This window comes from Callospermophilus lateralis, chromosome 15 (genome assembly GCF_048772815.1).
Source record: "Callospermophilus lateralis isolate mCalLat2 chromosome 15, mCalLat2.hap1, whole genome shotgun sequence".
Lineage (NCBI taxonomy): Eukaryota > Metazoa > Chordata > Mammalia > Rodentia > Sciuridae > Callospermophilus > Callospermophilus lateralis.
Window position 1 is genome coordinate 92,993,603 of NC_135319.1, and position 23,542 is coordinate 93,017,144.

At 60.6% G+C, this 23,542-nt stretch overlaps 2 protein-coding genes across 2 annotated transcripts in view; one reads left to right on the forward strand and one right to left on the reverse strand.

Annotated features, from left to right (window-relative positions):
* The first annotated feature begins 5,486 nt into the window (after window positions 1-5,486).
* Window positions 5,487-19,969, forward strand: Dpysl4 (dihydropyrimidinase like 4). Its single transcript, XM_077105382.1, has 14 exons — window positions 5,487-5,525; window positions 8,626-8,714; window positions 9,266-9,450; window positions 10,839-11,003; window positions 12,551-12,612; window positions 12,701-12,781; window positions 13,689-13,757; window positions 14,129-14,249; window positions 15,584-15,740; window positions 16,057-16,198; window positions 16,624-16,794; window positions 17,196-17,375; window positions 18,636-18,801; window positions 19,878-19,969. Exons 1-14 carry the CDS (start codon window positions 5,487-5,489, stop codon window positions 19,967-19,969), a joined length of 1,719 nt encoding a protein of 572 aa, XP_076961497.1.
* Window positions 19,970-22,595: 2,626 nt separating this feature from the next.
* Stk32c (serine/threonine kinase 32C) overlaps window positions 22,596-23,542 on the reverse strand; it is a 65,067-nt gene continuing 64,120 nt past the window's right edge. The window contains exon 12 of the mRNA XM_077105395.1: window positions 22,596-22,979. Within this exon, the coding sequence (XP_076961510.1) occupies window positions 22,835-22,979 (145 nt within the window). The 3' untranslated portion in view covers window positions 22,596-22,834. The remainder of the gene's footprint in view (window positions 22,980-23,542) is intronic.

Genomic DNA, 23,542 nt, shown 5'->3' on the forward strand with positions numbered 1-23,542 from the left:
CCTGTCTGTGCGTGGAGCGTGCGTTGTGTGGTGTGGTGCAGTTGTGGGCGAGGCAGGAGCCACCTCTCTGGACACAGTGGCAGTGAATGGAGAATGGTGGACAGTGGGGCACAATGGGCTGTGGGAGCTGTCCAGTGACACAGGTGCCCATGCCCTGTCTCACCCCTGCAATCTGGGGAGTGACTTTTAAGGAAATGCGTACTGTTTTAGAACTCTGCATACTATTTTTGACAAGATTTCTCTTCCATGTTTGCATGTGTGTAGCTCACAGCCTGGGCAGGTGATCATGTGATTCAGAGGGGCAGCCACGTGGTGGGAGGTGATTGCCGGTGGCCAGGACCTGGCTCCAGTCAGCCTGCAGGGGTCACCTTGGGTGCTCTCTTTGTCTCTTGGGGCTTCAACTTTTCTTGAGGCTGGCTGGAAATTCCAAGAAAAGGTGATTGGGTGCCAGCCTGTCTAGAAGTGAGCCTGGTTACCTGCACAGAGAGCAGCATGGGATTTTAATTGCAGGGATTTCCAGCTCAGTGGGAGGCGTGGCAGTCAGTGTGGTGTGACCACCTTTGTTTTCATCCTATGTGAGGAAGATAGGTTGAAAGAACAGAAATAACCTCCCGACCACCCTGAATCAGAAACTGCAGATCCTACTGCCTGTGGCCTCAGGTGGGGCCCCTCACCCCACCAGGTGGCCCCAGGGCCACCCGCCTTTTTGCTTCTAACAGCAACTCTTTTAGAACCTGTTCAAAGTGTTTAAAACCACGAAGGTGATAAGGAGTCAGAACCTGGCAGAGGCCCCCTTTCTAAGCGATGAGAAGCAATGAAACGGGTGGAAATGCAGGCGGCTCTCCTGGCCACCAAGACCACTGCTGCTGGCGGCGTCCTGAAGAGCACAGACTCGGGTGTGAGCACGTGATGCTCTGGGAGAGCCATTGGCCTCTCCTGGCTGGAGGCTCCAGCTTTGACACCACAGCTGTGCTGTCCCTACAGCCAGCACCCCTGGGCACCTCACTGTCCACGGGCAGGGCCAGGCTGATCAGAGCCTCCACCCTGGTGCTCCTCCTGCACACCCCACCCAGTGCTGCCCCAGCGTGCCTCAGACATGTTAACTGAGAAGACACTCATGTCCACTCTTTCAGAGAGAAGACAGCGTGTTGATGAAGGCAGCTCTAAGTGGTTTCCGGTCCTGCTGTGATCCCATCCACAGCCCAGAAGTGCAGCATGTGGACAAGTTGACTCTCTGGTCGGAGGCAGTCCTGTTGCCATCCCATCCATGGCAGTCCAAGGTTGCCATCTCTAGAGCTGAGAGAAGAGCTGTGTGTGAGGGTACGTGCATGTGCTCACTCCACCAGAGCATGGCGCTGGGATGTGAGCCCTTTGAGCACCTAGAGGTTGATGCCCAGGAGTGAGGTACGCAGCCAGGTGTGCAGGCAACATGCAGCATGGCATTAAAATTCTTTTAAAAGCCACTAGCTGGAGGGAGGAATGGCTGTGTTGTCTGAAAGCGTTAGGTTCGTTCTGTATTGATGTCAGAAGTCTTCCGCTCTGGTGCCGATGGCAGAGTGCTGGAGGACCGGCCTGGTTCCCTAAGTGGAAACCAGGGAAAGCTTATGGGAGCAGACAGATATGCTTTTTATGGTGGGTGCAGAATTTCTGCTGGGAAAAACAATATTAACTACACTCATCCAAAAAGGACTCATCCTTTCTGTTGTCATTCAAGTCATAGCTCCTGACTCACTTGGCCAAGGTGCTGGCCCAGTTGGGTGCCTCCCTAGGTGAGCCTGATGTCAGGGATTGTCTCCAGTCTGGGATCTCATTCATCCCTCCATGCATGGTTTGGTCTCATTTTAAAGACTGCACCCTCTTGGCACATTTATTGTACTCAGAACTGAATGGCAAACAATAGCCTGTATTAATAAAAGCTGCCACAGAGCCGTGGATGAGCGTGGGGTTAGGTCTGGAGGACTCCACGATGCAGGCTTCTACAAACAGGTCACTGCACGTGGCTCCCCCAGCCTGGCCTCCTCTGCAGGAGGAGCTCCTGGGGCTGGTCCCAGTGTGTACCTGCAAGAGAACACCAGCCGACTAGGATCTGCAGATGTACTCTCAGACTTGCCCAGATTCAAATCCCTCTGGATTGATGAGATCATCACGATTTGCATGTTGGGTATAGGTCTGAAGGCTTTGTAACTCTCCCACCAACCCGGATGCTCTAGATCACAGTTCTGTAATTTTTTTTAAAGGCTAACTATACAGGAAGGAAATGCATGTAAATATGTACAAATGCTTATGAAGTTGTTATTGTTTATATGTAAAAGTATGTACATAGGAAAGGAAAATGGCTGCTGAATGTCTTAAATAACACCCATGTACCAAACTGCAGCGGCACCCCTGCCACATCCTAAAAGCACACACTAGGACTGTCATTCCTCTCTTTAGATACCATTATTCCCATTCATATGTCATGGGCACTTTCTCTTCATCTGATTACAAAATCAGAACTGGGCTTTTGCCAAAAAAGGAAAATATTAGCATTTGTCACTGATTCTGCTGGGCCGATGAGCGTCTGAAGAGTTCAAGTGTTTTCAAGTAAGGTGCACATTTTCTAAATCCCACATTGTACCTGCTGTTCCAAACAGTGGGCTGGACTGAACTTCCTGGAACATTTGGGCTCTTCCTGGTAGCTCCTCAAGCAGGAGAGATCTGCATAAGTGGCACTGCCTGAGGAGGCAGGAGGAGAGATCATGAAATGCTGGCAGGATTGCTGACCGTGTCACCGAGACAGCGACATCCACATCATAGTCCAATAGCAGTTATCAACCCAGCGCGCTGCGTGCACAGCAGAGTGATGCAAGTGTCTGGCTTACCTAAAATGGAAATTCATGTAGGCTGCAGATTCCCTGGTGGAGGCCCCTTGGGGTTGGCCTTGCGCCCATGGTCTAGGCTCCAGTGGCTGAAGGCCTTGGGCTGTGTCTCAAGGCCTTGGCCCTTGCAGAATCTGTAGCCTTCAGGAAACCTGAGTGCCTTATGCAGCTTGTAAACACGGACTGGGAGTTGGGGTGGGGATGCGAGGGTGGCTTTGAGGCTTGGAGAGCTGATAGCACTTACCATCACTCCATCACTGAAACCTCGAGATGGGTTGTGTGTTTTAACACAGTAATGAATTTAAGTTCAGGCTCAGGAAAATCATATTGTGAATCTATGTATCAAAGCATATATTTGTTTACTGTATATTTTTTAAAAAGCTTTATTGTAAATTTATGCAAAAATGAACAAGACTTGTTTTCTCATGGCAAAAAGCCAGTTAGTATTTGTGCTCTCTGAAGCAATTACTTAATAACCACATTCTAAACATGTGATTTCTGTTCAGTGCTAAACAATATTCACAGGCCTAAACTAGGTTTGTATGGTGATCAACTACAAAATTTTACACATATTTTTGTATTGTGATTCCTATGATATATACCAGAGAATTTTTACTCATTTGTAAATTATTGTACAGTTTTAATAAAAATTGTTTTAAATCTTAGAATATCAAAGTCCCCCTATGGATTATTAAAATTTGAGTTTATGGGCTATATTAGCCATTTCTGCATTTCTGTGTCCAACCTCTGGGGGGGGGGGAAGCCTCTTTCCCCACCAGAAAGGGACCTGGGCCTTCAGCGCTCTGAGGAGGGGACACAGGCCTTACCTGCAATTTCATCCCCAGAATCTAAAGGCACGTGAGGGAGCACCAGGAACCAGAGGTGCCTGGTGGCACCTGGCAGAGGTCAGCACACCTGTCACATTCGAACCAGAAAAAAGAATTCAAGTAACTTTAGACCAGGGAAAGGATGCCTGCTCATGAGTGAAGGAGGTTTTATCGATTGGTTTGGGGGGTGGAATTCCAGAGTAGGACAAGGGTCTGAGGGAAGGTGTGGGGCTCGGCTTCCTGAGGGCTGGTCAGCGGGCATAACCAGCGCTGCAGTAACTGTGCGAATTCGCTCTGAAGTGCGCGCTGTTCCGACAGCCAGCTCCAGAGAATAAGGCCTCGCCCTGCGACCTCTGGGCTCCTCTACTTGGTTAAGGGAGGGCTGGAGCTGCTTCTGCGCGGATCCCCAGAGGGTCCACTTGTGGATGATTGAAGTCAAGACCTCCTTGCGGTGTGAGCTCTCACAAGGGGTCTGGAGAGTGGCGGGTGTTCCTGTAGACAGCGGCTTCTCCTCTGTGCGCTCCCCACCACTGCGCCTCCAGCCTCCGGCGCGTGGAGTGGAAGTCCGAGCCCACCTATGCCCTGAGGGCGAGGGCAAGCCACTTCCCGGACCAGGCGCTCGTGTTCAGCACCCGCTGTGTGGACAGCGTCAGCGCCACACGGCCCGGCTGGGGGGCTGGGGGTACGTGGTGGGCGGGGAGAAGAGGAGGCCACCAGCCAGGCCAGTCCACGTGCACCGCAGACCTCCCGCAGGGGGCTAGGATACCTGGCCGGCTGGCGCCCACTGCTGCCATGACCGCACCGCGTCCGCACCGGCCTGCTACGCTTCCAGCCAGGCCCAAGTTCAGCGGCGTCTTCCGTTGGGTGGAGGATGCCTTGGAGAACAAGGCGCTGCCCCCGGACGCTCTTCGGGACCCTCACCAGAGCTCTCGGGCCAAGGATCCTCACCGTGAGACCGTGGCCACTCGGAGAGACCCGGCGAGCCAGGTGTAGAGGACCCGGTAGCCGCCGCCAGTCACCGAGGGCAGCCCGTCGTGGCCCGGGCCGGCAGCCCTTCCCAGGGCGAGGCTGCAGGACTCGGTACCAAGCTGAGGGGTCCGTGAGGGTGGGATGCGGGCCAGACTCCGTGAGACGCCTCACAGTCACGCATCCTCCCCTCCCCCTTGGGGCCTGGACTTCATCCTGCGACCCCCACCCGGCCTCGCCTCCTGGTCCCCAGTCCTTCTCGGCCTCTCTGCTCGTGGTACAGCCCGAGGGTGCGTCTCCACAGCCTGGTCCGAGGCCCGGACACTGCCTGGTGCTCGCGCTGCAGCCGGTCCTCCCAGAGGGGCTGGCTTTGGTCAGGACCTCCTCCAGGACGCCGGGATCCCGCGGCGAGATCTGGTTTAAACCCTGGAGCCAGGTGCAGTCACCAAGGGGCCGGCCAGGAGCCGGGTCTGGGAGGACTTTGCCCGACCTCCCCGACTCCCTCCCGGGTGCGAACTGTCCACGACGTCGGTCAGGTCGCAGCCCTCCCCTCAGCACGCACGGATCCGAGCCAGTCACCGAGGGTCCTGGGACCGGAGGTCGGGGGCTGGCACGGGGCGGGGCCTCGGTACAGAGGAGCGGCGTCGGGGCGGAGCCTAAATGCAAAATCACCGCTGGGGGGCGGAGCCGGGGGCGGGGACCGGAGCCCTGCGCCCCGCGCGCTCGCACTCGGCGGCTCCGCGCCCCACGCTCTCGCTGCTCACCGCGCGTGTCCCCGCTCGCTCGCCCACGCTCGCGTGCCCCTGCCAGGGATCGGGCCAGCCTGCAGGACAGGATGTCCTTCCAGGGCAAGAAGAGCATCCCCCGGATCACGGTGAGCCCGGCTCCGGCCCCCGCCTCGCTCGGAGCCCCAGAATGGGCCTGTTTGCGGGCGGACCCTCTGGGTCCTGCCTGTGGGTCCGCCCCCGCGCGAGCTCAGTCCGGGCGCTGGCGCTAGACCCGTCTGGAGTCTGGGTGCCCGCCAGGCCCGCCGGACTCAGAGGCTGAGTGGGCGCGCAGGCCGGTCCGCCTGCTTCCCGGAGCCTCCAGTGAGCTCGGGCAGAGCCCGGGTCCGCGAGCGCCTGCCTCCGGAAGCTGAAGGAGGCTGTCTTACCCGGGGCCGGCTGGCGGGGTGGGCGGACTGGGCAGTGAGAGCTGGGCTCTCTGGGCGGCTGGCGCAAGAGGCCTTTGTTGACCGCTGGGCCTCGCGGATGCCGTTCCTGGCTTAGCCCGCAGGCCGCCGGCCCCCTGGACTCGCCTCTGTGTGGTCCAGAGCTCTTTGTCGAAAAACAAAGCGATTTAGCCTTGGCTGCCTGGCGGAGAGCCCCTGGAGGCCCCTGAACCCCTCCAGGAAGCCCGGGTTTGGAGATTCCAAGAGAGGCGAGCACTCGCTGTCCAGTGACCGCACCCTGCAGCCCCAGCCTTGGCAGGACAGACCCCCTTCCCCACACCCACAGGTGCACCATGTGGAGGAGGTCCCACTGTCCACCCTGCCTAGCCAGGAAACAAAGCCTCCCTGTGGAGGAGGCCAGAGTCCCAGGAAGGAGAGCAGGCAGAGAGGCTCCTGGGCCCCTCTGGGCCCCTCCTCAGCAGGAGGGTGGTGGGGTCTGGCATGTAGGCCACTAGCTTTTAGAGGTGTCATTCCTTCCTGAGGAGCTCAAAGGGGAAGGACCTCTCCACGCCCCTCCAACTGAACAGGAGGGGCTCCTGCCTGGGACTGCCCACAGCCCTACCTGGTCCAGGCCTGAGGAAGAAGTCCCATCAGCAGGGGGCACCAAGGTGGACCCTCCAGGTGGTGAGGCAGCATGCCTAGGAGGAGGCTGGCCTGTTCCCATCAGTTTCCCCCATCCTGATAGAGCATCCTGAGAGTCCACCACAGCTTAGCTCATTCCTGTTGGCTCCAAGCCCAAGGAGGACCCCAGAGGCCAAGTTCTGGTGCCTGAGAAGTGGAGACGGGAACAGAAACCCCAGATCATAGGTCTCTCCTGGCCCCAACCCTCCCTTTTCTGCCTGGATCTTCTTAGGGTTTGCAGAGAATGAGTTGGTCCATGAGGAGGTGGGTGGGGTCATGACAAGGGCCCAACAGCCGGTGGCTCTGAGGTTCCCACTGAGGCTAGTGCTCAGTGCTGATGGGCCCTGAGTGCCTGCAGGGTGAGGTGGGGAGGGGATCGGCCAGCTGCTTCTACCGTGGGCCAGGTGGTGTCTTCAGCTCTGGGAACCACATTGTCTTGGTCACACCTGGGAAGCCCTGGAAGAGACAATTCCTGGGCAGTATTCTAACAAAACTAAATATTTTACAAGTCAACAAAATATTCTCTTGATTTTGTTCAACAATATGCAACTTGAAAGCCACTGGTGCCTCTAGGAGGTATGGGACAGGCAGCAGCTGGATTGGGCCTGTGGCATAGTTTGCCTGCCCTTTGTGGACTTTGGGTAGTGTTTTACCTTTCATCAGCAGATCCTGCCAGGTACTGCAGGTCCTGCCCAGCCAGGTGTCAGTAAGAACAGTGCTCCTCGCCCTTGGCCTCCCAGAGCTGTTCTTCCTGCTCTCGGGCCTCAGACCGATGGTGGACCACGGCCAGCTTTAAGTGCAGGTGGTTCTCCCTGTCCCACAAGGGGGATGCTGAGGCCCAGCAAGGTCCAGCAGGAAGCACTGCCGTCTCACCACTCTTGCCCTTCTGTGCCTTGTCCTTGTTCCCCCTCTGTAATTCTGTCCTCTCTGCCATGGCGGTGAGGTGTCCCCTCTGATGACCATGCAAAATCCCCTGAGTGACACCACTTTCTGCCCAGCTCCTCCTTCCCGACCACATGGTAGGATTCTTAGAAGTGGTTCGGTGGCTGCCAAGCCTTGGACTCAGGCCTCATTGGCTGGCACTTGGTTCACCCACTCGGAGTGCCTCCAGGTAGCCAGACCATGGTCATCTGCTGTCTTCCTTCCCTTCACTCCCATGGCCTTTCCACCAGCAAGTCCTGCCCTCTGACTCCCAGGCCCCCTTGCGTCCATTGCTCCTCCCCTGCACCCATAACTCCCGTCTACCTGGACAACCTCAGAAACACCCAGGCAGAACCTGTTCAACACCGCAGTCCACTTCCCACCAGAGCCAAGGCCGTCCCTTTGCAGCATCCACCAGATGTGGTCAGAGCTGCTCATGCCCCCGTGCCAGCCCCGGGACTCTCCAGCTCTGCCCCCGCCCTGCCTGCACTGGGCCTGCCCCGCTTCTCGCCCCTCCCCTCACAAGGCTCCCGTCCTCTGCTCTTCTTGGGTCTGACATGAACCAAGCTCTTTCCTGCTCAGAGTGCTCCCTGGCCTGGAACCCACCCGGCATTGCCTCCAGGAAGGCCTCGGAGGCCTCTCGCCAGGCCAGGCCGCCTGCCTCTGCTCCCCCGCCCTGTCGTGTCACCTCTTTGTGCTCTTTGCACTGTCACAGGGTGATGGTCTCGCACACGTGTACTGTGGCCTCCTCTGTTCCCCCCGCCCCCGCAGCATTCCAGGGTGGGACCCCGGCCACTGTCCTTCTCTGCCCCCCACCTCCCGGCACCATGGCAGGCCTGCAGCCTTCTGGTGGAACCCAGCCCAGCTTCCTCAGCACGGCTGGAAGAGGGCAGCTGGGAGCAGGCCTCCGGGGGTTCCCGCCAGAGGACCAATTTGAAGATGGACATGACCAGCATGGGCTGTGTCCTGGAGGCCCCTGTGTCCCTGTGCTTCAGCAGACCAGCCTGCTGGACCCTGCCTGGCTGTGTGGGTGGCCTCTGTGTGGCTGCTGCCTCTGAGCCTCCATCTTGGGGTACCGTGCACAGGTGCAGGGGTGGAGCTTGTTTTTATGTTTACACGTTGTGCCCAGCAGTTTCCTTCATAACTCCAGGGGAATCGGTCTCAGTAAAAATGTTGAATAACTCAGTCTGGAGAAAAAGTGTCCATGTTTTGTCTCCACTAGAGTGACCGCCTCCTGATCAAAGGGGGGAAGATTGTGAATGACGACCAGTCCTTTTATGCTGATTTGTATGTGGAAGACGGTTTGATTAAGTAAGTTTCTGCTAAAAATACCTTCATTGGTCACGTGTGCATGGCTGGCACGGTACCCAGGTAGTTCCCTTTGGGTGAGGTCCATGTAATTGCTTTCGTCTTTCCCCAAACCCCTTTCCCTGGAACCTGGCCTTGGGGGTGATAGTCTCGCCAGTCAGTCACTGGGTCTTGGGAGATAAGAACAGCTTCTTTGTGTTATCTCAGCACTTAGTAGGGTGTCGCGCTCACAGTAGGTGCTTAATAGATACTTACCTACCCATTCCTCTGCTATAGCTGTCAGGTGGCTCAGCCCTGGTCAGTAAGACAGCAGTGGAAACCCAGAGGGGGACAGCATCTGGGCAGGGCCCTGCACTTCCCATCTCTGGCCACTGGGTGGGAGATTTTGCTCCTTCTGGCATTTAAGAAGCTGGGGGTGGGTGGCTGGAGTCCTGCCCTCGTCCTCAAGGACTGGAGCCCAAGCACCCACTTCCCAGGCCACTGCACTGTCACAGGCCCCTTCAGATTCTGACAGGCTGTCCATGAACAAAATGGTCTCTCCTTGTCCCTCTCAGACAAATTGGAGAAAACCTCATTGTCCCTGGGGGCATCAAAACCATTGATGCCCATGGCCTCATGGTCCTGCCTGGCGGAGTCGATGTCCACACGAGACTGCAGATGCCTGTCCTGGGCATGACCCCGGCTGATGACTTCTGTCAAGGCACCAAGGCAGCCCTGGCAGGAGGGACCACCATGATACGTGAGTGTCTGGGCCCCTTGGGGCCGCATGCGGCTGTGCGCTGCGGCAGGTGTGCTACAGGCTGTGGTTTTCCCAGTTCTGTCTTCTCCCTTGGGTGCAGTCTGGGGACCCTTGAGTGCTTCCTGCCATTCCTGTTTCCCATTCTGGGTAATTTGACCTTGGCCAGCTCAGGAGGGTGCTTGGCACATGGGTATGTGCCCAATTGCTGCTTCTGGGGTGCTTGTGGCAAGCCAGTGACTGGGGCTAGGGAAACCTGTAAGTCTTGGGCTGGGGAGGGGTTGTGCAGTGTGGCCCTGGTCCTTGTGCCTCCCACTGAGACCCCTGAGCTCAGGGAGGAGCCCTGTTCAAAAGCGTGTGTGATGAGTTCACTGGGCCACTGCACGGGGCGAGGTCAGGAGCCTGGAACAGCCCTCCGCCCAGCCTGTTCTCACACTGTGTGACCTGGAAGCACAGCCGTCTGTTCTGTGGTCTGGGGAGCCCCATGGAACCTGGCCCTGCGTCCCTACCGAGCTGTGCAGCAGGGGAGGAACACCCTGGGGGGAGTGAGGGTTGAAGGAGTCGACACACAGGTCCTGGTGTGCGTGGCACAGTGAATGCTGCTGCTGCTGCTGCCACTGCCCGGGAGGGCACCCTATGGCACTTGGTGGGTGACATGCAGCCATTGCCACCATAGCAGCTTGGTCTGGTTTGCTCGTCAGAAAGGGAAGGAGCAACAGCCAGTCAGTGATCTGACAGAGACTGGCAGAAGGCTGGGGCAGGTGTGGGGCTGGACTGAGAGCGGAGGTGGGGAGCAGGCAGCCACCTTCAGGGGTCCCGGCTGTGATCTGAGTGCTGGGACGTGCGCAGCCCCATGGGATGGGCGTGCAGGATGGAGGCAGAGCTCTCGCCTGCCCAGGGTGTGTCTTCCTGTCTGGCGGCCCCAGTCCCTCCACCTGACATCCCGGAGCGGCCGCCTGGTGGGCATTGCTCGTGGTGGGAGGCAGCACAGCAGTGTGTGCAGGCTGGGAGGGCATCCCTGGAGTGCATGGGCCCAGGGAGGTCTGCAGGGCTCCAGGGGGCAGGCCGCAGCACGCGGAGCCGGTACCACGGTCAGTGCCCTGCTGCGGGCCCAGGGAAGCTCACCTGTGTGGAGGCTGGGCAGAGCCCCTGGTTCTTAGGGTGCAGCAGGTTCCTGGGCAGTGGGTGGTTTGGACTCTCTCACTGCCTTGCTCAGAGAGGAGCTGGGGATGTGGAACTAAGGGTGCAGGTTGGGGGCAGGGGGGCCCTCCCCTCCCTCTGCCGCACTTCCTCAACCCTCTTCTGGTCTCTTGGGAGCATGTGTCCCCTGGAGGTGGTGGTAGGATCCAGCGACCGGTGGGGGAGCCGGGCCGACCCTGCTGTCCCTGCAGTGGACCACGTGTTCCCGGACACGGGGGTGAGCCTGCTGGCAGCCTACGAGCAGTGGCGGGAGTGGGCGGACAGCGCAGCCTGCTGTGACTACTCTCTGCATGTGGACGTGCCCCGCTGGCACGAGAGCACCAAGGAGGAGTTGGAGGCCCTGGTTAGGGACAAGGGTGAGCAGCGCTCCCATGACCTGGGACCACAGGGTCAGGGGGGAGCGGGGCTTTCCTGTGGTGGGCTGGTTGCATGCTGGGTGGGAGGAGGCCTCTCCTGACTCCTGTATCCTGATGGCCTCTGCTGCCCTGCCCCAAGACCAGGTGTCCAGGAATGGAGCAGAAGTCAGAGAAGTCACTCAAAGGCAGCTCTGCTAAACTCTAGACCAGGAACCCTCCCCAGCCAAGGGGCCTCCTGTCGCCCTGTTCCCCACGGAAGGGTGCAGTGGTCAAGCCATGCTCAGTCCCCCGGTTCCTAGAAAAGAAACCACCTGGTGAAGGGACAGCAGACACACACTTCCCCAGGCCTTTGGTCCTTTCAGGAGGAGATTTTAAAACCTGTATCTCTTAATTTTTCTCTGTGCTGAAACACACCTGTCCATGAGCTAGAGTTGGTTTTGTTCCATAGAAAGTCCTCAGGCTAAAACCACATCAGAGTGCCATCGTGAGCTTGACATGAATGAAATGTTGTAATGTATCTCTAATGGTCAAGCTTTGAGCACGGCCCATAGATCAGGGCCTGGGATGGGCCAGGACATAGGATGTGCCAGCTGCAGGTCCCTGGCCAAGCTCAGGAGGCCACAGGTTCTGACATTCCCAGGAGATACTGCTGCCTGTCCACTGTCCCTGAAGGAGCAGGGGGTGTAAAAGGCATCTCCTGTGGGTGTCCAGTTTCCAAAGACTGAGGGTCTTCACACTGTGTCCTCTGGAGCTCCCCTGCCCAGGCTGGCCAATTGTCCACTGTTGGTCTGGAGGCCTTGCTCCAGGCAGCAGCTCTGTGTCCATGCTGGCCTTGCGTTGGGCTTGGGAGGCCTGCAGTGCATGCTGGAGCACAGGTGGAGACCAGGCACCAGCAGAGCCCCTCACCCTGCCAGAGTGGCCATTATCTGCCATTCCTGGACAGTGTTCCAGGGACGGGCTCATCCTGACTGGCAGCCTAGGTCAGATACTCTGGGACAGACCCCAAGCCCCAGGTCACACGCTCGTGGTCAGTGGGAGGGTGGCTCGATGGCACTGGATGACTTGGTTTCCCTGCAGCACACATGCCGTCATATCAGCACTTCCATCCCCATGAGGAAGGGTTTGGATGCTGGGCAGGTCAGGGCCCCTCTGGCCTCAGGGGGACCATGAGGGCCTTGGTCCTGGGAGAGGGCTGGACTCTTGCTGCCCAGGAAACCAGAGAGCTCAGCCCTCCCCATGGGGCCCCTCCCCAGGCAGCACTCAGGCAGCAGTGCCCTCCCAGGGCTCTGGTCCTTCTGGCCGTGAGGTCTGTAGACGGGAGTGGGGTTCTCGTCCACCTCTGAGCCTGGGTGAGCAATGCTTCCCAAACCCCCGTCCCAGCTCGTTGGTGGGAAATGCCCTCAGGGTGGCTGTGCCAGCTGCAGTGCTCGTGTGAGAGGCCCCCCCCAGTCCCCTCTGGGGGAGCAGAGGCCTCTAGGCTGCCTGACCCTCCTGCCTCGGGGAGCAGAGGCCTCCTAGGCTGCCTGACCCTCCTGCCTCTCCTCCAGGTGTGAACTCCTTCCTGCTCTTCATGACATATAAGGACAGGTGCCAGTGTCCTGACGGCCAGGTGAGGGCAGGTGTGGGAGAAGGAAACAGGCAGGGTGTCCTAGGTCACTGCCCGGCAGACACGGGACCCCATCCACTTCTCTTCCCAGATGTATGAGATCTTCAGCATCATCCGGGACCTGGGAGCGGTGGCCCAGGTGCACGCAGAGAACGGGGACATCGTGGAGGAGGTGCTGCAGGGGCCGGGCCGGGAGGAGGGCATGCAGATAGGAGCACGTGGTCCCTGTGGGCGGGCGTGGCAGCCCATCCTTCATGAATACCCCAGACTGCCTGAGGCTGTGGGGCTGGACACCCAGCTGCTGGGCACTGATTCTGTCTGAGGCATCAGACACGCCAGTGCGTGGGGCCTGGGAGGTTCAGAGAGCTCAGGTCAGCCATCCCCTCGGCCTCAGTAGGGGTCACTGCACCCACTCACCTCATTGATATTCCATAAAAACCTTCTGGGAGGGGCCAACCTTGCCCGCTCTCCAGTTGGACAGAACAGTGGTGATTCCCAGGGAGGAGCAGGTGGGGTCCCTGCCCTCCCCACTACCCAGCCTTGAGTTCATTAGGGCCTGTGTGCACCTCCATGGTCCGCGGCCAGGCCAGCCACACCATCAGGAGAAAGTCATGGGTCAAGAGTTTGCCCAGTGCACTCATGGGCAGGCGGAGGATGTCAGGGACCCACACCACGTCGAGAGTCTCATTTTGGGGTCTGCGTCTCCTATGTTGATGCCACCGTCAGTATCTGTGCCCTCTATGCAGGAGTGATGCTCTGCATAGTCCCTGTAGGATGGTAGGGCTGGCAGAAGAGCAGTTGTCCACCCTCTGACTTTGCAGGGCCCCTGCCCCCATGCTGACCCCACATGTGCTTTGTGCGGGGGAACACAGTGTGACAGGCAGGGCCAAGGTGTCTCAGGCCTGCCAGTCAGGATCCGGCATTCTGGGTCAGCACCCCCCAGACCCCCTCCTCCATGACTTCTTCATGGTTGGGGTATTCTGGGAGGCCTTGGAGAGCAGCGCCTGTGGCCAAGAACTTCAGTTCCAGGGCTCAGGTCCCCTTGGGGCTGGAGCGAGGCACCCTATTGATTTATTCAGGAACAGAAGCGCCTGCTGGAGCGAGGTATCACCGGCCCCGAGGGCCACGTGCTCAGCCACCCCGAGGAGGTGAGTCTGTGCCTGCTGAGAGTGGCCGGCACCTGTGCCCAGAGTGTGCTTCACCCCACCTGCCTGCACCACCTGCGTGGACATCACCTCAGCCCTGGGCCCCTGCCAGGCACATGCCACCCCCTTCCACGACCACTTGTCATCTCACAGCCTTAACCTCAGCCCTAGAAGTCAGAGGGGTCAGACCCTGGGGAGGGCACAGGGCAGCCTTGATGCCTGACAAGTGAGCTCAGGCTGGGTCCTTTCCCATCAAGGGTGCCTCTGGGGCCCCAAATCCTATGGGTGATCAGCAGGAGTTCAGAGCCCATACTGGCCAGGAAGGCCCAGGGACCTCTTGTGGCCTGAGTGCCCACTCCCTTGCCCAACCCCAGGTGGAGGCCGAGGCTGTGTACCGAGCTGTCACCATCGCCAAGCAGGCCAACTGCCCACTGTATGTCACCAAGGTGATGAGCAGGGGTGCGGCCGATGTGGTCGCCCAAGCCAAGCGCAGGGGTGAGTGTGGGCCTGGCTTCCCTGCATGCTGGGGCAGAGCATGCCTGCTGGCCAACCCCAGGACCCTCAGGTGGGGAGGAGGGCAGGCCCGACAGAAGGAAGTGCGGCCTGGCCCTCCTCTTGATGGGACACCTCCTGACGGGGTTACACCCATGGCACAGTCCAAAGGAGATGCAGGCACCCTGGCGCCCCACAAGGGTGGGGCTGGGCCAGAGTCCCCAGCCTTCTTGGAGCAGCAACTGCCCACCCCAGGGGCAGAGCCAGCTGAGTGTGTATGTCTGGGGGAGGCTCCTAGTGATGCCCCAGGAAAGCCCCACAGTGGGCATCTGCTGTGCGTCCAGGAGCCGAGGTGCACGCTGCAGGTTCAGTGGGTGCTACCTGCCACCTGAGGTCCCCACTGGGACCAGCTAGGGTCAGAGGAGCCAGGCTCCATGCAGGAGCTGGGGGTTCCCTGCCCACAGCATGCCCAGCCAACTGGTGGGCACACCTGCTCTGCAGGCGGGATCCTGTAGCTGCCTTCAGCAGGGGCTGGACCAAGTGGTCCCCACCAAAGGCTGCTGAGCTCAGAGGGTCTGCAGAGGGCACAGATGTGGGATAGGACTGAGGTGGTGGGAGAAGAGGAGTGTCTTTAGGAAGGATCTGGGATCTGAGACCCCATGTCCCCACCTCTGCCATCCCGAGTCTCACGGAGACTCATTTCTGGGACCTGCTCTGAGAGGGTGGGTGTGTGCTTGGACCTGTTTTCTGCACCAGGGGTTGAAACAGAAACCCTGTGTGTTTACAAGGGAGAGGACCTGTGAGGCTGTTCCTGGCACAGGGTGAGGGGGGTCTGCAAGGGCTAGCCTGGACCTCACCTGCCCAGGAAGTCACCACTGCAGGGCTGGCTCTCTTCTGAGGCACCTCACCCTCCTCTGAGCCTGGCTTTTCTCCTCTGTTCACTGGTGGGGGCTGCATCAGTTATGAGCCAGAGCCCTGGCCAGGGGCCCAGGTCTGGTCAGCCGCTGTACCAAAAGGCCAAGCTGGGCCGGCAATGAGCTGGTCACTGAGCATGAAGCTCCTTTGGCTTCGTGGATAGCAGGAGTGCCTAGCCACCTGACCCCTGGCAGAGACCATGAATATGGAGAAAGCCCATGTCAGCCACGGAGACTCTGTTCCGAGGGCCCCCAGGACTGCTCTCTGGCCTGTCCAGGGCGGAGGCCACAGAAGGGAAGACAAGCTGCCCCTGGCCAGGAAAGCTAGGGGAGGTCGGGGTTGTTGGCAGCAGCAGTGCGAGGGCCATGCCCCAGGGGTACGGGCTGGCAGGTGGCACCTGTCACGGGCCTTGCTTGCTGCAGGCTTGGTTGTGTTTGGGGAGCCCATCGCGGCCAGCCTCGGTGCTGACGGCACACACTACTGGAGCAAGAACTGGGCGAAGGCTGCGGCATTTGTCACCTCACCCCCTATCAACCCGGACCCCACCACTGCAGACCACCTCACCTCCCTGCTGTCCAGGTGAGCAGCCCCTCCGCAGAAGCCCAGGAAGCCCGCGGGCTCCGCCCCTGCCCATGCACCTTGCCTCTTCCACATGAGCCCTGGGCTCCTGCAGGGCAGCCAGGCAGTGGGAAGGAGCAGAGTCCCAGGCCAGCAGGGGCTTCCCACCAGGACCCGCCCTGCTCTTGGCCCCTTGCGGCTCTGTCCACACCCTCCCCCTGCCCTGAGACACCAGTTCAAACCCTGTGGATCCACTACCTGGTGGGCTGGAGCCAACCCAGTCTTGCCAGCTCAGGGAAGCCTGATCCTGTCTCCTCTGACCCTGGCTTGCTCCCAGTGGGGACCTCCAGGTGACGGGCAGTGCCCACTGCACCTTCACCACTGCCCAGAAGGCTGTTGGCAAAGATAACTTCACGCTGATCCCCGAGGGCACCAACGGTGTGGAGGAGCGTATGTCTGTAGTCTGGGAAAAATGCGTGGTGAGTCCAGGCCTGGGGGTGTGGGCACTGGGAGGGGCAGTCAGCAGAACTGAGGCCCCCACAGCCAACAGTGTGGCAGTCGAGGTTGGATCCCCAGTCCCAGTCCTGCATCCAGGGCCCCCACGTGCTGTCCCACTCGGGGCACAGTGCCCAGAGCTCCAGGCAGCACCCTCCGGCTGATTCTGACTTCCTGTTGACTTGGGTTTTTTAATTAAAAATTGAAGCATTTTTAAAGAGTTCATTGTTTAGACAGGGTAGTGAGGGCGGGCGCTGTCCTCTGTGGCTGTCCTGTCCTGCCCCGCGGGCCTTAGTCCTGGGCTCTCCCTAGGTCAGAACACCCTCCGGGTCCTGACCGACTCAGGCCCTCAGGGTGTCCTGGGGAGCAGACCCCACCCTGCCCCTCAGCTGGCTGTCTTGCTTCTCAGGCCTCCGGGAAGATGGATGAGAATGAATTTGTTGCTGTGACCAGTACAAATGCTGCCAAAATCTTCAATTTTTACCCAAGGAAGGGGCGAGTGGCTGTAGGCTCCGATGCTGACCTGGTGGTCTGGAACCCCAGGGCTTCGAAGATCATCTCTGCCAAGAACCACAGCTCGGTACGGAAGACTCCTCTGTCTAGGCCCCCGGGGTGGAGACCAGGGTCCCCGCTGCAGCACGGCTCTCAGCGGCCTTGGCTGCCCAGGAACATGTGTCCAGCACCCAGTCCAGTGTTCACCCTGCTCCTGCCTGAGAGGGTGGCTGGCCTGCGGTCCCCTGGTGCAGATGAGGAGGCTGAGCTGCGCCTGCTGCATCTGCTCCCTTTGTCCTTTAAGGACCACGTGACTCGGGAACGCTGTGGAGGTTGGGGGCATTCTTCCAGGACGTCGGCGGTGTCAGCCTCACTGCGTCCCCCTGGGGTCTGGGCACCAGCCCAGCAGGCCTCCTGTGGTGCTGGCGGGCCTGGGAGTGCTCCTGGGAGTGCTCCCGAGGGCGCTAGACCGGGCATCTCTCTCCCCAGAACGTGGAGTACAACATTTTTGAAGGATTCGAGTGCCGAGGAGCCCCCTCAGTGGTCATAAGTCAGGGCAGAGTGGTGCTGGAGGACGGGAACCTGTTTGTCACTCCGGGGGCTGGCCGCTTCATTCCTCGGAAAACATTTCCAGACTTCGTCTATAAGAGAATAAAAGCTCGCAACAGGGTAAGGCCTGACCCTTGGGGTCCTCTGTCCAGGGAGCAGGGAGCCTCCTGGCTGGCCTGACCCTGATCCCCAGGGACCAGGAAAGCAGAGAGGGCCCATCACATGCCCAGGGCCTGTTGGCTGCACATGGTGTGGGGACCAGGGCCTGGTGTGGGGACATCCAGGCCTTCTGTGGCCTGGGACCCTTGCACCCGGCCAGCCGCAGCTCACCACTTGATGGCAGGCAGCAGCACTTTATCACCCAAGTAATCCACTGGATACCAACTAAGGCAGTGTGCCCTTCTCACCAAGAGTGAATTATTGCTAAGATGTTGTCATGGCCCCTCCAGGATCTCCCCCCTGGCCACAGGGGACGGAGTTTTCACAGTGGTCTTGTCGGAGCCTAGAAGTCGTGGAACTTTCCCGGGCCTTCCCCCTTCCCATGGTCAGTGGCCATGTTTGCCCATGATCATCCGTCTCTGAGGCGTGCTCTGTGGCTGCCATCAGTGCTTCCCACGTGCACACACCCACACACCACCGCAGGCACCTGCAACGCAGGCGCCATGCACAGGAGCCGCACCTCCACGTGTGCACACAGTACCGCGCTGGTTCACTCTACCCCAGCTCTGCTTGGGTTCCGCAGGAGAGGTTCCGAACTCAGAGTAGGGAGGCCTGGGGGCTGGTCCCCGTGCTGTCCCTGCTATAGCTTGCAGAGCCACTGCCCTCAGGGCTGTCGGGCCCCACGCGGCTGCTGCCCATCTCACCCGGAGCACCGCCCCACTGTCAGAGTCTGAGCTGGAGAAGGTTCTAGGCCCAGAGTACACACATCGGAGGGGTGGGATGGGTCAGGATGGAGCCTGGCAGGAGCTGCACGGGACTCTCTGGAGAGTCCATTTGGAGAGAGGAAAGCAAGGACAGTGGGGGCCGCATTGGGTCCTCTGTCCTACTGTGGACCCAGAGCCTCTGTCTCAGGGCTTCTTTGGGGACAGGGGCCTCCTGGGCCACAGTGGGGCCTCATGCCAGTTCTGCAGTGGCCCTCTCTGAGCACACCCCTGCAGCTCAGGCCATGCTGCACGTGCACATGTGCGTGGGGCCTGTGGGGTGTGTCAGGACACGTGGCTGTGAAGGCGTGCGCAGGCGTTGGGCACTGTGAGGAGGTAGTGGCACTGGCTCCTCCTGAGCTGGGTGGAGTCAGGGTGCAGAGCAGACCCCTTCAGTGGGGTGCCTCCCCCAGCAGCTTGGTCATTCCTGCCCCTCATGCCCAGCCCCTTGACCCCTTAGCTGGCAGAGATCCACGGTGTGCCCCGGGGCCTCTACGATGGGCCAGTCCATGAAGTGATGGTGCCTGCCAAGACAGGGGGTGGCACCCAGGCCCGCGCATCCTGCCCAGGCAAGGTCTCCGTGCCACCCGTGCGCAACCTGCACCAGTCGGGATTCAGCCTGTCTGGTGAGTGGAACCTGGGGTGTGGGCAAGTCCTGGGGGCAGGAAGTCCCTCTGGAGCTACCAGGCCTCAGACTGTGCCTGGAGGGTTTCGACCCACAGAAGGCTGCAGGGCCACCCACCCACACCTGTGCACCAGGGCAGCCGCTGCAGGGCCACCCACCCACACCTGTGCACCAGGGCAGCCGCTGCAGGGCCACCCACCCACACCTGTGCACCAGGGCAGCCGCTGCAGGGCCACCCACCCACACCTGTGCACCAGGGCAGCTGCTGCAGGGCCACCCACCCACACCTGTGCACCAGGGCAGCCGCTGCCCAGAGCCTCCTGGTGTGGGATGTGGGGCCAGCAGACACTTGCCCTGGGGAGGGCCCTTGTGATGGGCACAGGTCCGTGGACTTCAGCTGGGGAAGCCAGCCTCTGTCCCAGAACCAAGCACACTGGGGGGGCTCCACGGGAGGAGGTCCCCTCTGGGGATTCAGGTGTCCTGTGTTCCATGTCCCCCAGCCCAACCAGCCCCAGGCTCACTGCTGGAGTGTAAGGAGCAGGCCTGTCCACGGCGCAGGCACTCGCTGGACTCCCTGGCAGGGCTCACCAGGGCTCTGGGCAGTGCCATGGACTTCCAGTGTGCCGTGAGCTGCGCTGCTTCCAGAAGCCTGGACCCCAGCTCTCCCTGCAGACCAAAGCCAGACCCTCTCCTCCTCTCTCCCCACCCTGGGGTGGGGACCAAACTGCCCTGATGTCCTGTCTCATCCTCCTGCCTGGGAGCTGATGGCAGTCCCGGGTCACTTCCTGGGCGTGTGAGATCGGGGAGGTCCCTCAGAACCCAGCACTGCCTAGAAGCCGGGGGCAGCCATCTCCCACCCCCAGGGCCCTCGGAGGGCAGGGCACGGTGGGCTTCCCCAGAGCCAGCCTGGAACTCCCCCTGCTCTTAGAGATCTCTGGGCCCTTGGCTGTGACCTCACGGCCTCGGGAGGTGGCAGCTGCCCGGCCACGTGGTCTCGGGGAGAAGAGCAGACCGCGGGGAGGGGCTCTGCCTGCCTGCCCTCCCTCCTCCTCACGCGCCCACCCGCCCTTTCTTCAGGGTCTCAGGCTGATGACCACATCGCCAGGCGCACAGCGCAGAAGATCATGGCGCCCCCCGGTGGACGTTCCAACATCACCTCTCTCTCTTAGACTCTTGCCCTCAGGCCAGTGGGGCCTGCCCCTGACCCGTGGGGTGGGGACCCTTGACCTCAGTCAGCGCTTTCCTTTGTAGAAGTTACTGTGAAAGGTGCTCGACTTTGCCTTCCCTCCCCTTCACGCAGCTCTCCTTGGGGGTCCCGGGTCCCACTGCGAGGAGCCCCTTCAAAGGGCTGAGTTCGGGGAGACCCCACTGCCAGGACGAGGAGCTAGGTGGGCAGTGACAGCTCAGGTGGCCCCTAGCCACGTGCCAGGTGACCCAGGCCCAGCAGGGTGCCAGATCCCCAGGTGCTCACTGTGGCGTCGTGGCGGGGGCGAGGAGCCCAGGCTCTGAGCTGGGAGTCTGGGCGGCGGCTGCTGCTCCGTCCCGTAGGAATCACTGCCCTTCGAAGTCCCCAGCACTCCCACCTGCCCCGCGGCACCAGGTGCAGCCGTCCTTCAGGGGACTGGCATGATGTCCCCCAGCACAGGCAGGGGACGGGCATGGAGCCTGGGCCTCCAGGCTGCGTGACTTCAGGGACCCACCAGGAATCTAGCATGGGCAGTCCCCCCGTAGGGACTCACTGGTACACACCTCAAGGACCAAACCCGGGCTTCCCCAGTGGCCCTTCCAGGGAGGTTTCACGGCCCTTTAGCTAAGATGCCCTCCTTTACTACAGGACGTGGACTTCCATAGGGTCATTAGAGTAGCAGTTTTGTAGAGTGAGAAACCGTAGCCAGGAACCTGCATGCCACCACCCTGGACGGCAGGTGGCCGTCTGAGCCTATTCATCGGGTGGATTAAAGACGTCTCTGGGTTAGAAGCTCCTGTGTGTGGACAGCCTCCACTGACCCCTGCACACCAGGCCCCACGAGTGGTTGACTGGGGACCTGGGAGCCTTCTGCTGCCCTTCCTGGGCTTCCTGTGGCTGAGGCTGCACCCACACTGCCCCACTCCAGGACGGGGCAGGACGGTCTGCTGCTGGGGGGCTCTTCCTCACTGCAGGGATGTTGGCCCCAGGAAGACACCCGTTCTGACTGGCCAGCTCCAAGCTGCCCCAGAAGGCTTGGGCACATGGAGCTGAGGCATAGCAGCCACAGGGCTCTGATCCAGAACCTTCTAGAAGTTAGCACTGCTGTGTTAGCCCCCCGCCTCGGGCTCTTTCTCATTAACATGATGCCACTGTGTAGTCCAGGTGGGACATCCCGCCCAGGAGCAGTGCCTCCCACTGCCCACTCTCTTCCCCCAAGACATCAGTTCTCGGTGTTGACCAAGGACATGTCCCTGGGGACCATCAGCACATGTCTGAGTGAGGGTCCACCCGAAGCTGAGCTGGTCCCCACAGGTCCCTGGAGAGGCCCCTCCGTGCTCAGCCGTCTGTCCTGGGCTTCCTGTGGCCCAGACACATTTGCTTGGTGCGGCCTCAAAGCCAGAGTCCCCAGCTCCTCCCAGGTTGATGTCCACTGAGCCAGGGTGCCCACAGACCCAGGGAGGAGTGGGGCACTGGACACCCGTCTTCCTGGCTTTACGCGTGGATACAAAACCTCAAAATCTTCCCTCATTTGCACATCTGACACCCCTGGATTTCCATCCAGAGCGTGGCCTCCTCTGGGCCCGCCCTGGGGCCTGGCCACCTGGCTGGGCTGCATTTCCTTTTCTGGTAGCGACTTGGGCACTGTGTCCTTTCTGGTGTGCACACCGTGTGGAGTCTGTGGTCTTGACCGCGCTGAGGGCCCCGCCGTCAGTTCCCATGGGTCTCAGGCCAGGAATGGCAGGGCCCAAAGCTGCTGCTCTGCTCCTGGCACAGCCAGTTTGTCCTCTCCAGCCGGGCAGGGGGACAGCGTGTGCTGGGGCAGAGGTGGCTCTGCAGGCACAGACTCAGACACTTGCCACAGTGCCCGGTGTGGCTGCTGTCCTGGGAGGACCATAGGTAATGCACCCCTCCCCCCAAGTAAGCCCGTGCAGCGGATGGAGCTCTGGATGGACGGAGCTAGGCCCCACCTCCTCCAGTACAGGAGAGGCTGGTGCGGCTGCTCACACAGTCCTGGTCTGACTCCAGAACACTGGCGACCATGACAGGCAGCCGTCCTGTCCTGGAGGCCCATGGTCCAGCCCTGATGCCCAGTCCTCCAGGGCCACACTTGCTGCCCAAGACTCTCCAGCCTCCAGCAGCATGTGTGCACACCTCACACATGGACCTGGCGGTGTCCACCACCAGCCCTGGGGCCCCAGGATGTGTACATGCCACAGTCCTGAGGCCTGGGGAGGCTGTGCCCCAGCAGGAGCCGCTCCGTGCACTCCCCACCCCAGCTGCCCCAGTCCACAGCCTTCTCCACGTGACTGCAGGCATTGGTCCCCTTGGGTTCCGGACACAGAACGCTGGTCAGAGAAGTTCTTACGCTGTAATTCTCAGAGGTGAAAACTATACAGAAACAGCAGAAATTGCCGGAACAGTGTGTATCTAGAAAACATTCTTGCCTTCCCTTCTCCCACTCCCTCCCCTGAGGCCCTGCCCTTGGTGTACAAGAAGGAGCGAACGCAGCCCCTCCCACAGCCTGGGCAGCAGGGCCTGGAAAGGAGACTGTACAGCTGGGTCCACTAGGGGCTGGAGAGCCGGGGACTCCAGCCGCGTTCGCACCACCCTGGCCTCTCGACCTGCCGTCCAGCAGAGGGGCTGAGCAGGCAGTTCACGTGCCTTCCACCCTGCGGTAACTGGGGCCCCGGTGGCACCAGCCCTCCTGGTCCAACTGCCACCTTTGACGGGCACCCACATGGCAGCGCTGAGGGCAGGCCTGGCCGTCAGCCCACTGCCCCCTCCCTGGTGGGCCAAGTCTCCAAAGCAGCCTGAAGGTTGAAGACCCGTTCTCTGCCCAGGCGGCTTAGCTGCTCCCGCCCGAGGGGCAGGTGGAGCGGCAGGCCGGCAGGGCCGTGGGCTCCTCCTCGCCGTCTGCCGTGGCCTCCACTGCAGCTGCAGTCTCCGGGGCCGGGAGAGGCTCGGTGGTGAGTTCCTGGCTCCTCTTCAGCCTGGAGAGGGGACACAGGGATGTGCTCCTCAGGACATGGTGTGGTAACCCCGGGGCCAGTGCTGGGCATCTCCTGACCAGCCTAGGGGCAGCTCTGCCTGACTGCGTGACGCTCAGAAACTGAAGGGAGGCCTGGCTTAGTGCCCAGTCTAGGGTCAGCGACTTTGGAACAGCCCATTCCTCACCCTGTTCTCTGATCCCCAGGACGGGCCAGTGTCCTCGGCCAGCCTCACACTGTCCCGCACATCCTGCTGTCCTGGTGCAGAGCCACCTCCTGCAGGAAGCCCTCCCTGCCTCTCCAGAAGGGGGAGCCTCTACTCCCCCTGCAGCTTACTGCACCAGCCTCCCTTCCTCCTCCGAGGCAGGTTGTCAGCTGTGTGGCCTGTCTTGCCCCATCAGCCACCTGGGCCCTTTCTGCTCCCTTCCTACCTGACAAGGCAGGTTTGCTGAGTGAAGGGGAGACTGAGTAGCGGGGCCTGGTGGCCAGCAGGAGGCCATCAGCCTGATCTGAGCAGTGGCTGAGTGTCTCCCCAACAGACCCTGGCTGCTGACCCCAAGGTGCCC